Below are 15,457 nucleotides of genomic sequence, written 5' to 3'. Positions count from 1 at the left end.
ATAATCTTCTTCTTCTTCTTTCTTCTTCTTCCAAGGAAGTCATACTTCCCATGGGTGAAAACTCACCAAACTTCACAGAAACATCCAACCCCATGCCAGATTCACTCAACTCCAAGGACATGTGCCCCCCCCTCCTAGGGGGGGCACAATAAGCGTTTAAATTTAAAAACTTTAAAAATTCCTACCAAACCAACGGTAGATGCTACAGTGTTGAAACTTCACCACAATGTAGCCTCAATACTGCTGAAACTTTTGTCCACTTAAACTTATTACAAATTATGAAGTCCATCACTCTGTTCTTTTCAATAACTGTAAAACTTTTAAAATGTATCTCCTCCCACAATTTTTGCTCAATTGACACCAAACTTGCTACAGAGCATCTCCAGACCGTCCTCCACAAAACTTGTTTCTCGGATTTTTGATTAAGCAAAAATTGAGCCTACAGTGCATGAAAACGTTTGATGGTAAACTGTACTGTAAACATATACCATCAAATTCTTGATAAATACATTTTCAATCTTCCTGAAAAAAAATGACAATATGCTGGAGTCATGGTTGATGAAGTTTGGCAAATATCAGAATTTTATCTCAAAAACTGAATTTTTGAGAACATTTTGAATTCTGCTCTCATGGGAACAACTGCAGTCAATGTGAGAGTGGAGTTTATAAACATCATATTTTCTCTTATGAAGCAAAACACTTATCATTAAAAACAAATCACCAACATTTCCATGCTGTCAAGATGCAATTCATGTATTATCAGATTTTTGTTTAGATGACTGAATTTCTGAAATTTTGACCATTTCATCACAACAGCTGCCCGGGCACTGACTCACCTGAGTGGATAAATGAAGCTACACAGCAGGTCTCACTACCAGCCAATTAGCTCAGCGAGTTAGGAGCTGGTTCTTGGTGTCAGAGGTTGTGAGTTCGAGACCCAGCAAGGGTGATGATGGCAGATCAAAATGTCAGATGTCCTCAAGCTGTTTTGCTGTCTAAATGCAATTTATGTATTAACAGATTTTTGTTTAGATAATAGAATTTCTGACTTTTTGAAATCTGCCTTGACAACAGCTGCCCGGGCATTGACCCCCTGAGTGGATAAATGAAGCTACACAGCAGGTCTCACTACCAGCCAATTAGCTCAGCGAGTTAGGAGCTGGTTCTTGGTGTCAGAGGCTGTGGGTTTGAGACCCAGCAAGGGTGATGATGATGATGATGACAGATCAAAATGTCAGTTGTCCTCAACACGAAACACAAGACAATTGTCCTAATGGTGGCATCACAGCAAGCCTCTAAATTTAAAAATCCAAATAGCTTGGACTGGTCCATGCGCGAAGGCTCCTAACATCTTAGACTCATAGTAGATGTTTGACAAATACATATCATTATTTTACCTCAAAAACTGATTTTTCTTTTTACTGTGGTTTCAAATCTGCCTACACGACAGTGAATGGCTTACTCAATTTGTGAAGCCACTGTTGAACTGCCACTTGTCAATTAGCTCAGTGCGATAGACAACGGTCTTTGGTTCCCGAGGTTGTGGGTTCAATCTTCAACTGATGCAAATTGAACATTATAAGGTCAACTGTTCTGTCTTCCTATTCTCCTGTTTGTTGCTCAGAATTGCCTAAATTTGCCCAAAAGTAGCCCGGACCCGACCCATCGCTGCGCAGCAGCTATAATTTTATTTGGGATTTGGGAGATGTTGTCAGTATTTTATGGAATAAAACAAAAGTGTTCATTTTACTCAAACACATAACCTAAAAATCTGACCATTTTGAAGAGGTCTCTTAATTTTTTCCACAGCTGTATATATACTTATACACACACAGACACACACAACGCACACACATGTGTTTTGGTTTTGCTGCTACCTCACAGTCTTTACACCAAGAGTTCATTTCAGAGGCTAGAAATCTCAAGTGGAGACAAAATGACCTTTGTCTTACCGATTATACTTCTCAAGATGTCAGGCGGGAGTTGAGGCTTGTGACAGTCCTCTCCTGTGAAGGTGTTCCTCCGGCCTTGGAGAGAGTGTGTGGCCAGTGTTTCTCTGTCAAAAAGTATCATCAGCAGGGCTGAAGTGTACTTCTTGTAGTCTGCGATCTCTGAGATGCGCTCGTAAAGATTTTTTGGTACTCGGAGATTCTCAGCGAGAAACAGGAAGTTGAGGTCGTCCTGAGGGCAAAAAAAAAAAAAGTTAGCTCCGAGTGATGATATTGAACCAGGTTAAACTTCACCAAGACTGAGCTGTTATTAGAAAACAACAAGTATATGAGGGCTGACCTCTGGGATATTATGGACCGCTCTCATCTCCACCTCAGGCTCCGTCAGGAAAGAGAGGGCTTCATCTTGAGAGTTTGGGGGTGCTACGGAGGGCTCGCCCCCCTGGAGGACGTGGTCCAGGGTGACCCGGAGTTCATGTGCCGTGTGCCTCATCTGCATCATCAGAGTGTTCATCTCTGGAAAAATGATCACATCAGGGTAGAAATACTAACAATAGAACAAGAGTACAAGAGTATTCTTTGAATGGTTAAAGCTGGAGCACACAACATTTACTTTGTCTGTTAATGTGATTTAAAATAAAACCTCTCTGTATGCCACAGTGTATCAGAGTTTTAATTCTGCTGTTGGCCAGTTATATATATTCTAACTCAGCCAGCAATGACTGGTGTGCCAGAGCTGAAGAGGGAGGCAACTGTAGCAACAGTGTAGGCTGCAACAACAGTGTGATGTGAGTCTTTGGAGGATAAGCCAAAGAAGCATCCAAAAAATGTCTTAGGCTCTAAATGAATTAGCTGTTCAGAGGATGTATTACTTACTGTATAAAGAAAAAAGTGATGAGAGGACCAACACTGACTAACATTAATGTGGTGTTTCCTCATTGGAGAGCACTGTTTGTGTAATTACTCTCACTGACTGAAGGGGGAGACAAAAGTCCCACAATGAAAGTTGATGGTCATACTGTCAGTGCAGGGCCAAGACTCCCAGCTGCTGTCTGTTTTTTTGGGGGTTTTTTTTCGGAAAACCAACATCATAAATCCAAACTCTCCCCTTGTGACTATCACTATTCACATTATGTTTTTCACATGACTGTTCAATTGTTTTTTTTTATGGTATTGTCCAAATGTTATTCCTAAGCCTCCTCTGCACCTCATGGTTGTATTTTTGGCAGAGGATAATAAATCCTCTTTCTCTAAACTGGATAGTCACAAAACGAGTTTAACATTCCCTCGGAAAGTGTTGAGGGATGATCAATATAATTGAGTGCTGATTATAAAGAGAAATGCCCCACTGAAACACAGGCACATATTCATGTATCATTTATTTGAGAGTTAATTATAAAAGCAAGTGTGCCACTGTGGAAACATTGTTATATTTTTGCATGTTCAGGTGATTTAACTACCCATTAAATATAACTTTTTAATTGTTAATGTAATTTTACATGTCAGACTGTTCCTCACTGAATACACTTAGACCAATGTGCTGCTCTGCTCCATTCAACTTTAATCACATCACTTTAGTATTTATTAGTCGATTTATTTATTGTCAATTATTTATTAGTTACTTATTGATTATGTTTATTTAGGTATTAGTTGTGTTTATTTACTGCTTATTTTGATCTATATAGAAATTATAATGCTCTGTTATTGTATGCTGCTGGTGGTGGATACAAATTTGTTTCATGTGTAAGCATGCAAACGACAATAAACTTAACCTTGAACCTTTAATTATGTACAAATGACAGTGGACATTCCATCATTTTTGGAAATTATTCTGTATGGACATGTAAAATAAGGAAAATAAAGAATTAACTTTGTTTTATTTTATTTTTTGACAAGATGTTGAATCAGAAAATGTGACCTCTTCATTAATACGCCCATATTTAACAGAACCATGACCTCATGTGGGCTATGATCAGGATGAGTCACCTCCAGTGTGTGTGTGTGTGTGTGTATGTTTGATGGGTAACATTTAAAGCATGTTCATTAATAAACAATCATCTTTTTCCACCCACCTTTCAGCTCCCTCAGCTCCCTCTCTGCCAATATTCTACATCTGCGTTCATACTTGAGTTGTGCCTGCAGTTGCTCTATTTTCATGAGGAGGCTGATGGTGTCTGTTCTGATGCCTGGACTTGCAACATTTTCATCGTCAAATTCAATGGTTTCATTCTGCCAAATGAGGAGGGAGGAGAAGGGTTAGGGTTAGAAATCACATCAACGCTTCCCGTCCATGGGGAAGTAAACTGCTAGCATAATTGAGTAATTGAACTGCCATCACCTCATTGTTGGGAAAAGGTGAGTAGTTGGACTCTTCAGCCAGTCTGTACTTATCCTCCATTGGATCACAGCCAAACTCCTGTCCCTCTGCGCCGATCTTGATCATCTTCATCGGCGGCTGTGCTGCTGAAGTCGCTGCTGCGTCTCTCTTGGGTGGCATGAGGGTAAAATGAATAAATAGGAAAAAAACTGGAGAGAGTAGAGATGCGGTCAGTTGACTCATCGGGCGCTGCTTCTCTGCACAGGGTGCACTTCAACTTTGACTCAAACTTTTTCTTTCTTTCACTTTTCTTGTTTATTTACGGTTTCTTTCACAACTCAGTCATGCGACGCAATAATAGAAAGTTTAGTTCCCGTCGCATCCCCCCCAACCCCCTCCCCCCTGCCTCCTCCTCAACCCCACCTACCAGCGTCCAGATTGCCTCCACCTGGAGACAGTGAGACAACCTGCCCCCTCACTACGTGATCAGTGCATGTGATGTGAGATGGTCGAGGTGCTCAGAGGAGGCTCACCTGGCCGGTCGGCTCGACTTGAAGGATAAACTGTAACGCCACTCACTGAGGACAAAGACACAGCGCAGTAAATGGAAATACTGCGTAGTAGAGGAAGTAGTAGTACTACTGCAGTAGTACACTACATAGATCCTCATGCAGCGCCGGCTCCTTTTGAGCAGCCGCGCGAAACGTTTGCGGTTAAATATGTGTGAAATACTGCCTCCGCGTTTATCTTTTACTGCACACTGGTATAAATATTTATAAGATCGCTGTGTTGAGAAATTTAGATTTTTACAATTATGTGCGGAACAAATCTGCGAAAAGTTTTTCCCCGAGGGAAGTATTTTCCTAAGTACAGTTTCCTGCTCATGCAAATTTGTTGCTTCAACCAATGGGAAATCAGAGTTTTAACAAAAGGCGGGACCAAGCGGGGCAGCCGTCAATATCAGCCAATCAGCGGCTGCGTTCGAACCTAACTTGACTATTGCAGCTGGGTTGGCGTGTACCCATGTGGGGAAAGCAGTGCTGACTTGTGGCGTGAACTGGTTTACTTCAGCAACGCCGCGTTTAAGTGTTCAGTCATGTCGTCTTTTTTCATAAAGACGAAGGAGAAGCCCAAGTTGGCAAAGAAGGGGAAAAACACAGCGCTGACAAAACGGAAGGTGAGTTAGCGGGGTTGTTAGCAGCTAAAAGCTAAACAGGAGGGTAACTCACGCGACTGAGCCGGTCCAACCTGGTGCTCTACCTCTACACGCTGCTTTCATTTCATTTTTATTCCTTCCATGCATTGACATTTTCGATTCATACATTACTGACAAAATGATAACAGCTTATAATTTACACATTCCATGCATGGAAAGGAGCAGAATGAAGAAAACTTGAGTCCTGCCCCTTAATCAGTTCATGTTGAAATAAGAACTAGATGGTCTGCCAAGTGCTTAATAATAAATAAGTCCGACAAAAAAAAGGAAGAAAGAAAAGGTGCTAATGTAAGCTTTTTATAATTCGTCACAAACCCTGTGTTTCCTCCCTGGTTCAGGCTGATGGGGACTCTGCTGCGAAGAGCAAAGTGCGAGCTAAGAAACCGAACTCCAAATACAACGAAGAGATTTCCAGCGAGTCCGAGACAGAGGGGTGAGTGTCTGTCTGATGTGCCCACGTAGGTTTGTTTTGTGCTTTAAGGAACATGGTTTTACCGAGCAGCTGTGAACCTGTCTGTCTGTCTGTGCTCAGACCCGTAGAGCCCAGGAAGAGACACACACACGAGGAGCACGAGTATGGGGAGACGCCGCAGGAGAAGAAGCTGAGATTAGCCAAACTTTACCTGGAACAGCTCAAAGACGAAGGTGAGCTGGTGTTACCAACCTGACCGATTCAACTTCCACATGATCCCATATTATATGTTGTAAACCGGTTTATTGTCTGCCCATGCTCGGTGAGGGATCCCTCCTCTGTCTCTCACCCTGAGCTTTCTCCTGTTTTTTCTCTGGAGTTTTTCCTCAGTGGATGTGAGGGTCTAAGGGCAGAGGATGTTGTTATGATGCTGTGTAAAGACCTTTGTGACAAACTGTTTGTAAAAAATGAGCTGTACAAATAAACTTGCCTTGCCTTATCCATGTCGGTCCAAAGTTACAGACAGTATGAGTGGGTACTGTATTTATTGTATGTCCGTTCTGTACAGAGGAACAGAAAGCAGAGGAGGACGAGTTTGAGACGGATCTGGTTGCAGGGAGACTTGAAGAAGAAGTGGTAAGAAGTATCTTTCATTGTAGACTAATAAATAAATCATAAACCCAGTTACACTGATTTTGCTGTTAATTTAATTCTTTATTCCCAGTGCAACATCAATATCAAGACAATTTACTTACTTAAGGACATACAGTATATTTATATAATGATTTTGTGATTCAGCTTAATACAATAAGAATTATTTTTAATGACCCTATGTTGTATCATTTCATCTCTCCAGCTGGAACAGAAAGGAAAACTCCAGCGACTCATTGCCAAAGATGTAAGTGTGGCATCTTTTAATCTCTAAGGTCATTATTATATTCATTCTAAACATATAAAATATAATTGAGTTTCAATCTCTGTTTCAGATCATACCACCAGATGCTTCAGAAATTCGAGTGTTGAGAGGACACAAACTACCCATCACCTGTCTGGTCATCTCCCCTGACGACAAGTACATCTTCTCTGCTGCCAAAGACTGCTCCATCATCAAGTGTTAGTGCACAGTGAAATACTGCAGAGCTGCTCTCTTATAGTTGCTAAAGCTGATCATATGATTTTTACGTTCTGAGATCTATTTTTTTCTTATCTTTAGGGGATATTGAGAGTGGGAAGAAACTGTATACGATACATGGTGGACGGAAAGGCACAGAGGACAGACATGTTGGACATACAGCCCACATCCTGTGCATGTCCATATCATCAGATGGAAAGTACTTGGTGAGTAGTCTGGTCTGCTCTTGTCAGTTTTGGGGAAACTTAAGTCGGTTTTGGGAAGAACCATATCATTTTTAACAGCACTGACTTTCTCTACATCGTTTTAGGCCACTGGAGACATGAACAACCTGATTATGATTTGGGAGGCAGCAACATGTAAACATCTTTATAAATTCACTGGACACAAAGGCCCTGTGTCGGTATGCTCTTCTCTTTTCTCTCTCACATGTTTCTTTCTTCATATTTAGAAAATTATTGTATCTCCGAAGCCTTCCTGCTAATCAGATGAATGTATTTATCTTTTTTATTTATTTTTTTTATTAATAACAAACATAAAACGACACACATTCAACATAAAACTACAACAAAACACACATCCAACAACATAGAAATAGATATGTGCATACTATATATCTCTCAACTTTTATACACGAACTATAAGGGCGGCACGGTGGCACAGTGGTTAGCACTGTTGCCTCACTGTGTTGCCTCACAGCAAGAAGGTCCTGGGTTCGAATCCCCGGCCGCCCAGGTCCTTTCTGTGTGGAGTTTGCATGTTCTCCCCGTGTCTGCGTGGGTTTCCTCCGGGTGCTCCGGTTTCCCCCACCACTAAAAACATGCCAGCTAGCCTGATCCTCCAGTCAGTGCCCCTGACCAAAGGCACTGGCTCATAATCTGGAGTTGGTCCCCGGGCGCTGCACCGTGGCTGCCCACTGCTCCTCAGGGATGGGTTAAATGCAGAGAAAGAATTTCACTGTACTAGCTGTATATGTGACAAATAAAGTACCTTTTTATAAATTCATATCGTAACTCAAATGATTAAGTAACTCACTATAGCACCCCCCCCAAAAAAAAGAAAAAGCAAAAAACACGTTAACCTATATAAAGGGATAGTTCAACATTTTGGCAAATTCGCTGTTTTTAGAATGGTGGAGCAGAGCCGTGAGCTGCTCAGAGCTACGCTACGGAGGCTCATGGGATTTCTTGGTTTCCCTCATCAGACTCATCAAATACACAATCCAACAACTCCACAACGCACTGGTGGACAAGTTGTGACCTGCACATTCACCACGCTATGAGATAATAACGGAACATTACAAGACAAAGTTGTTTACGAGGTAAATTCATGCAGAAACCGCTGATGCACGTTCCCGTCCGGGCCAGTTTTTCAGCAACCAGTCTCTGTATTTGCCTCGAAAACAACTCTGCCTCCTAACATTCCATTATTATCTCATAGCGTGGTGACTGTGCAGGTCACAACTTGTCCACCAGAGCGTTTTGGAGTTGTTGGATTGTGTATTTGATGAGTTTGATGAGGGAAACCAAGAAATTCCATTAGCCTCCGTAGCGTAGCTCTGAACAGCTCGCGACTCTGCTCCGCCAATCTAAAAACAGCTTGCACCGACAATTAAAGGTAACGAAGGTTAGAGTTCTCAACGGGTCGGGCCAGCCCGACAAACCCGACTGGACCCGCGGGTTCGGGCCGGGTTCGGGTCGAAAAAATATGAAAGTGACTCGGGTCGGACCTCGGGCTGCCTTTTTTCTCTCTCATAAAAAACATTTCTGGTGTAAATTGTTGTTTGTTCATGTGTGTGTCTCAGACAAATATCCCACTCTGCATCTTGTTTTTTGGCATTATCTTTGTTTACAAATAATGATGTTTGATGCATCGTGTAAAATATGGTATTGGTATAATGTATTTGTCTTCTCAGGGTCTGTCATTCAGGAAGGGAACTCACGATCTCTACAGCGCCTCTCATGACCGCTCAATCAAGGTGTGGAACGTGGACGAGAACGCATATGTGGAAACTCTGTGAGTAGCTGAGGACGTCATTTGTGTGACAGCCAAATACATGCATTTGTTGTGAATGTTTGAATGTGACTGTGATCGATCGTCCGTCCGTGTAGTTTCGGGCATCAGGATGCCATCACAGGCCTGGACAGTCTGAGCCGCGAGCGCTGTGTGACTGCGGGAGGACGGGACCGCTCTGTGAGGGTGTGGAAGATAGCTGAGGAGTCCCAGCTCGTCTTCCACGGACACGAGTGAGTCTCCATCCATCTGTTGCCCCTGAACCTCTGCTACTGCTACTGCAGAATGTGTAGAGTAGTGTATTATACACTTGTGTTGGTAGAATATTGTAGCCTAGTATCTGTAATGGAGTTTACTGCTATGTAGTGTTGTACAGAAGAACAGAACGTCAAGGTTAGAGTTGTATGTTGTAGTACAGTACAGGTGCATCTCAATAAATGAGAATATGATGGAAAGTTCATTTATTGCAGTAGTTAAATTCAAATACAGAAAATCATATATTATATAGATTCATTACACACAGACTGACATATTTCAGGTTTTTCTTTCTTTTAATTGTAATAATTATGGCTTACATTTAATGAAAATGCAAAATTCAGTATCTCAAAGAATTAGAATATAGTGAAAAAGTTCACTATTGTAACCTAATGATGTCTCACTTTAATCAGCTGATAGGCCTATTTCACGACTTCCGGGTTTAGGTACTTCCGGTTTCCGTTACAGGGTAAAACTACTTCCGGTCGCGGAAGCGCAATGGCTGAATCCAAAAATAAAAGCTTCTGCTGCGTAATATAATACATCCATGTGCGTACCTCAGTGTACAAATTCTAGACAAAAACAGCCGTACTTGCATTTCCACGAGTTTCCGAAAGAAAGACCTGAGAAAGAAGTGGGTTTTGGCTACTGCTAAAAAACAAACAAACAGCATAGACCAGCAGCATTTCCATGCTGGTTTTTCTAGCAGGGTAGGCTATACGAAGAGATGATGGAAAAGACTTTGTTTAGCTTGCTTTTGAACGGCAAAATATTTAAACTAAACCGTGCACTGGTTTACAACCGTTACTGAGTTACTGTATATCAATGTCAGTTCTCCAACAAAATCTTCTTGCTTCAAGGTTTTATTTGTCACTGTCCAAATGGAAGATTAGCGGCTATCATTAGCCTACTGTAATAATGCCATACATAAAACATATTAAGCGGCAATATGTATTTAATCATCAAAGATGTTCACTCAAAGCCCACATTATTTGAAACAACCTTCAAACCACACACAGCCAGTACCACTACTAAGCATAAAGTCCGCTAGCTTAATGCTAACTAAGCATAACGTCCGCTAGCTTAATGCTAACGACGGGCTAACAAATTAGCATCGCTATCGCCGTTCAGCAGCAGTAGCAGTAAAGCTGCTAAACGTTTTAATATTCTTTAATGCGAGAACATCGCTGTTAAAGCAGATATCAGTGGAATGTTTTTGTTAATATAAGTCCTAAATAGTCCTATTTTCCGTCAGCAATCACTTACATGAAGTATTTCAGCCTAAACACGAGTCTCTCCGTCACTCTGCTCTGCTGTAACCCGAGGAGAAAATTTTCCTTGTGGGATACAAGTGTTATCCAATGAGGGGAGAGAACGGCATGAAGGGCTGTGTGTGCAGCCAAGGGATGCGCGTGAATGTGGTGACGTAGCACGAGGACCAATTGATGCCTGACAAGGGCGGGGGCTGCTAACTCATGGTGCGTTCAAGGAAACTCGTACTTTGTGTTTTTCCTTCCTGTGAAGTCATACCAGTTCGATCTGGTACGAGTTCACGGGTCGGAAGTTACGAGTGGCCGTTATAGGGAACTTTCACAGACAACAGGACGGTAAAAACACGAGCTACGGGTTACCTGGAACGCTACCAAGTCGTAGTTGTGACTTGAAGCTGTAACTTACGGTTTCAAAAGCCTGCCTTGAACACAGCATTAGCCGAAACGGCCGTGCCACTGATATCTGCTTTAAATCCGCAGCCTGTTGTCAGTTTATCCAGATATTGCCTGTTAGGAAATGTGCTTGTTGTGGGAGAAATGCAAAGGGAGCAGTGACCGGGGGCTAGTAGGCAGATGCTCGTAGCTACATCCAGGTAACTTTATCCACAGGTTTTTAGAGGTTTACCGCTGACTGGTTAAACTTTTTTTAGGAGATTAATGTTAGTCTCACTGATTAAATCTTTTGTGGCGGTCGTATTAGTTTGTTTGAATGAAAAGTGTAGCCACTCTGTCAATCGCTCTAGCCGCAGCTGACCGGACCGGATGTTGATTTACCCTGTGTGACGTCACTTCCGAATCTCGTGAAATAGGCCTATTAACTACAAAGGTTTCCTGAGCTTTAAACGCTCTCTTAGTCTGGCTCAGTAGCTCCACTATCATGACCTCCATCATATTCTACTTTACTGAGATGCACCTGTTTATTTACTATGGTCACTAGTCTGTGAGGTCAGCAGCTACAGTGTTTACTTACCATTACCACTCTATTAAACATCAACATGAAACCTTTAGTCTCCACTCTCCAGAGAAAAGGGGAGCAAGTCTGCATCTTTTCTTCACTAGCTTTGTTCATTTGAACAATTATTTTAATACATTAGATTTATTTTTTTATTTTATGTAATTAAGCATTTTAATCACAACCACTTCAAATCTCACGAAGTTCATTAGAGTGAGAGGTTACACTTAATATATCTCCGCTATGCTCGGCTAATTAGCTCTTAGCAGAAGTTATTGTGGTGGTGGTGTTGCTCCTATTCTCCCCGGTGATAAATTTTAGCTCTTATTATGGAAACAAATTACAAACTCAGACACTAAGTTGGACTTGTGTTTTCTAGTTCTTAGTGGTTTTACAAGTGCTTTTCTCGTCTTTTCTTGGCACCAAATGTATAATTACATTTTAGGGCAATATAGTAAAGCTTAGTGTATGTTTCCAGAGTAATGAAAAACTCATTTCTGTAACATGGTGTCATGGTTTTCCTACTGGGCCGTCATTTCTAAAGAATCCCACACAGCCTTGTGAAATCAGTATGGTTTTATTAGATTTTTTTAATATTCAAGTATATGTCACAGCTTCCTACGATGTTTCCAGTTACGACATCATCTTTAACTTCATCGTTGTGTCTTTCCACAGGGGTTCCATCGACTGTATCCAGCTGATAAACGAGGAGCACATGATAACAGGAGCCGACGACGGGTAAGACGCCGGCCGCGGTTTGGTTTCCTGGGATCTCATTGTGCTCACAGATCCACTCATCCGTCTCCTCCTTGCCCCCTCCTCAATTTTTTTTTTCTCAACGACCTCAGCTCCGTGTCTCTCTGGAGTGTCAACAAGAAGAAGCCTCTCAGCACCGTGAAGCAGGCCCACGGTTGCCATGGAGACACCGGGCTGCAGCAACCCCACTGGGTCGCTTCGGTGGCGGCGCTTCACAACTCGGACACCGTCGCCTCAGGTGCCTCTGGCTGTGAGGGTCCTCCTTGCCATCTTCTTAGTGACACACACTTTAATATGAACAGGACACATTAAATCAACTTCATATGAAAGATATTTAAAAATAACATAAGGAATCCTGATAAGTAACTGGTTTCACCCTTTGGAATCTCTTAGTTTTCTGCATGAATTGGTCATTATGTGATCCAATCTACATCTAAGTCACAAGTATTAACAAACACAATGTGCTTATAATATTTCATATATTTCAGGCAGCAGAGCCCCAAACCACCGTACCTCCTTTAACATGATGTTTACATGCTGCTATGCAGAGCCATTTTACATCATACGTACAAAAAATACCAAAAAACAAAACATTTCCCATTAGTGTTGTGGAGTGGCAAACTTCAGGCCTGCAATGGAAAGCAAAGCAATTAATGTAGAAAACTATGAAATTCCAAAGGGTTCACATACTTTTTCTTGCCACTGTATTCCCAGATTCTTTACTTGAGATGCTCTGCGGTTCAATTAACAGTGATTCTTCTGCACAGGTTCACACAACTCACAGGTGCAGCTCTGGAAGTGTGCTCACAAATACCACGGCCTGCAGCCTCTGTTCAGCATCCCAGTGGTGAGCCCTTAGCTGCTCCTCTCTTTTTTGTGAAAAGGTCACATCTGCATAAGACACGTGTGTTCATATTATTTCCGACAGCTTCAAAATATCTCACGTCGTCTCTCCCGTCTGCTTCCGCCCTCAGCCCGGTTTCATCAACAGTCTGAAGTTTTCCAGCGCCGGTCAGTTCCTGGTGGCCGGAGTTGGACAGGAGCACAGGTAACTGAACTGACACTCGTGTTTCCTGTTGAGTCGCCATCAGCTAATTAACATCCATATGGTTTAATGTTCAATGAATGAAATGTCCACTAGATGACAGTGTTAATCCATTTATCAGCTTCTGCCACATGTGATGGAAATGCATTTATTTTTTTTATTCCCAGTGCATCATTGACATCAAGACAATAGTTGTTTACTTTAGGAGATGTATTGTTTTCCTTTTTTCATTTAGCTTAATACAAGAAAAATGACCATTAATGACACCATGCTGCATCCTCTACAAGATGAGCTGGATAATTAAAAACCTGCCGGGTACTGAAAAGAAAACTGATATAATTATCACCTTTTTGACAGAACATTTTTAAGGACTTGTGATAAGCATCAGATTTGAAGTGGTTGTTGAGATAACATCCAATGACAGAGCTCAAAAGCAGTTCTACTGGCTGTGGACGTCCGATGCCAGTTGTCCACAGCCAGCTCATCTCACTCTGAATGCACCATCTGTGATTTTTGGTGTTGGTGACCTTTAAGGACAGTTTCACATCTGATGCGATGAATAAATTGAGACCCCGTCCACAGAAAAATAACCTTTAATCTAATTCAAAACAACTCAAAAATGACAGTGCAAATCTGATTTTCAAATTCAATTTGTCCCAAAGCCGCAAGTTTAAAGCACTCTGGTCACAGATGACACGTCTGACCCTAACCTGAAGGACAGTGACTCCAGTTAACTCCAGAAACTTTAGCAGTGGGAACTCCAGCGAGCGGTCTCATCAGGTCAAACCGGCTCCAGCGTCCTAACTTAATGTTATTGTGTTGGTATTTCCTCTGACGTCAGGGTCGGATGGACATGGATTCACTCTTTTCACACAGAACGTTTTGAGACTACATGAAGATGTTTAAGCAGCAACATTTACACTCTGACATCTTGAGGATGTCAGATCAGTTGGAATCTGCCAATAACACACCTAGATCAGTTTAAAATTGCGTCATGAAACAGGCTTTCATCCTTCTTATTTCCTGTTTCACATTTGGTGTCTCTGATCCTGATGTCACTTGTTTCACTTCTTACCATCACCTTTGATTTCTCTGTTTCTGTCTGCGTTTCCTCAGGTTGGGCCGGTGGTGGAGGCTAAAAGACGCCAAGAACGGGATCTATGTTATTCCTCTGAAAAGGAGACCCCCTAATCCAGAGGAGGCAAAGCTGACTGAGTAGCAGTGGACTGTTAAATGTCTTTTTCTTTTGTAAATTAAAGTTTTAAAAACTGCTCGTGTATTTTTGTTTATCCACCAACTTATGTTGTAATAAAAAAGAAAACACCCTTTGTGGAGTGACTTCTAAAAACAGATATGGGCTGCAGACTTTTGTTTTGGAAGGATTTAGTGTGTGTGTGTGTGTGTGTGTGTGTGTGTGTGTGTGTGTGTGTGTGTGTGTGTGTGTGTGTGTGTGTGTGTGTGTGTGTGTGTGTGTGTTCTTTCTTTCCTTCTTTGTCAATATCTGCTTACTGTTTCTCTACCAGAAGGAACAAAACCTAATGGGTTAAGTCAGAGCTTCAGCCTGTAGTCACTTCTCTGTAGGTAATTGCCAGCTCCGAGCCAGATGTAAAATTGCCATTAACTGAACAGAAGAATATTTGATCTCAGTTGGTCGTGCACCTGCAGGGTCATTTAAATCTCACACAAATGTAACTGCAACCAGAATATTAATAAGAACTAAAAGATGTTAAACAGCTGGACAGGAACAGGCTCCATCAGTTCGGAGGCAGCTTACCTGATCTGACTGGAGCTGTGACGAAGCAGCAGAAGTGTGCAAAACTCTTAATTACATCCAGCAGAGTGGTCATCAGGGCAACATAATTGGGGATGTAAAGCCATTAATGATATGTCATATGAAAGGCAACAATTACTGTTGCTGTGTTATTATTATAGCCTGTTTAATTCCGTGCTGGCACATAGTCTGCGTCCTGCAGGTGTCCTCCAGTGCAACTCCTCCTTTCACCGGTGTTTTTATTCGTTATATATGTCACATACATAACAAATAATAGGGAGGGAAAAACATATTCCATTTTTTTTTTTACAGTCAAACATATTGACAGCTACAGTTCACTGTGAAGTCTGATTGGACTACCCTGGTTA

At 41.8% G+C, this 15,457-nt stretch overlaps 2 protein-coding genes across 3 annotated transcripts; one reads left to right on the top strand and one right to left on the bottom strand.

The window, feature by feature from the left end:
• Positions 1-1,905: 1,905 nt before the first annotated feature.
• Positions 1,906-5,135, bottom strand: LOC146987811 (uncharacterized). Its single transcript, XM_085777940.1, has 5 exons — positions 4,800-5,135; positions 4,288-4,475; positions 4,022-4,178; positions 2,290-2,465; positions 1,906-2,181 (listed from the first exon to the last, which is right to left on the bottom strand). Exons 2-5 carry the CDS (start codon positions 4,444-4,446, stop codon positions 1,906-1,908), a joined length of 768 nt encoding a protein of 255 aa, XP_085634066.1. The 5' UTR covers positions 4,447-4,475; positions 4,800-5,135.
• Positions 5,136-5,274: 139 nt separating this feature from the next.
• rrp9 (ribosomal RNA processing 9, U3 small nucleolar RNA binding protein) lies at positions 5,275-14,668 on the top strand. 2 transcript variants are annotated; one of them, XM_085777192.1, is made up of 15 exons: positions 5,275-5,443; positions 5,821-5,915; positions 6,015-6,127; positions 6,463-6,530; positions 6,751-6,792; positions 6,881-7,007; positions 7,108-7,232; positions 7,337-7,429; positions 8,942-9,042; positions 9,138-9,272; positions 12,193-12,255; positions 12,366-12,511; positions 13,041-13,120; positions 13,248-13,321; positions 14,435-14,668. In XM_085777192.1, the coding sequence occupies exons 1-15, from the start codon at positions 5,363-5,365 to the stop codon at positions 14,535-14,537; spliced, it is 1,446 nt and encodes a 481-aa protein (XP_085633318.1). In that variant the 5' UTR covers positions 5,275-5,362; the 3' UTR covers positions 14,538-14,668. The 2 variants fall into 2 exon arrangements, with proteins under 2 accessions (XP_085633318.1, XP_085633317.1); XM_085777191.1 differs by having other exon boundaries at positions 12,366-12,523.
• Positions 14,669-15,457: the final 789 nt, after the last annotated feature.

This window comes from Trachurus japonicus, chromosome 5, assembly GCF_045865225.1.
Source record: "Trachurus japonicus isolate A0001 chromosome 5, Traja_1.0".
Classification (NCBI taxonomy): domain Eukaryota; kingdom Metazoa; phylum Chordata; class Actinopteri; order Carangiformes; family Carangidae; genus Trachurus; species Trachurus japonicus.
This window is presented reverse-complemented; position numbering and strand designations above follow the sequence as displayed.

What these genes read in the sequence shown, in the direction of transcription:
- rrp9 (XM_085777191.1), top strand. Translation starts at nt 5,363, where the DNA reads ATGTCGTCTTTTTTCATAAAGACGAAGGAGAAGCCCAAGTTGGCAAAG. An exon ending in AACGCATATGTGGAAACTCT is followed by an intron (nt 9,043 to 9,137) that starts GTGAGTAGCTGA and finishes CCGTCCGTGTAG; the next exon opens with TTTCGGGCATCAGGATGCCA. An exon ending in CTCGTCTTCCACGGACACGA is followed by an intron (nt 9,273 to 12,192) that starts GTGAGTCTCCAT and finishes GTCTTTCCACAG; the next exon opens with GGGTTCCATCGACTGTATCC.
- LOC146987811 (XM_085777940.1), bottom strand. Translation starts at nt 4,446, where the DNA reads ATGCCACCCAAGAGAGACGCAGCAGCGACTTCAGCAGCACAGCCGCCG. An exon ending in GGAGCTGAGGGAGCTGAAAG is followed by an intron (nt 2,466 to 4,021) that starts GTGGGTGGAAAA and finishes TCATTTTTCCAG; the next exon opens with AGATGAACACTCTGATGATG. An exon ending in CGGTCCATAATATCCCAGAG is followed by an intron (nt 2,182 to 2,289) that starts GTCAGCCCTCAT and finishes TTTTGCCCTCAG; the next exon opens with GACGACCTCAACTTCCTGTT.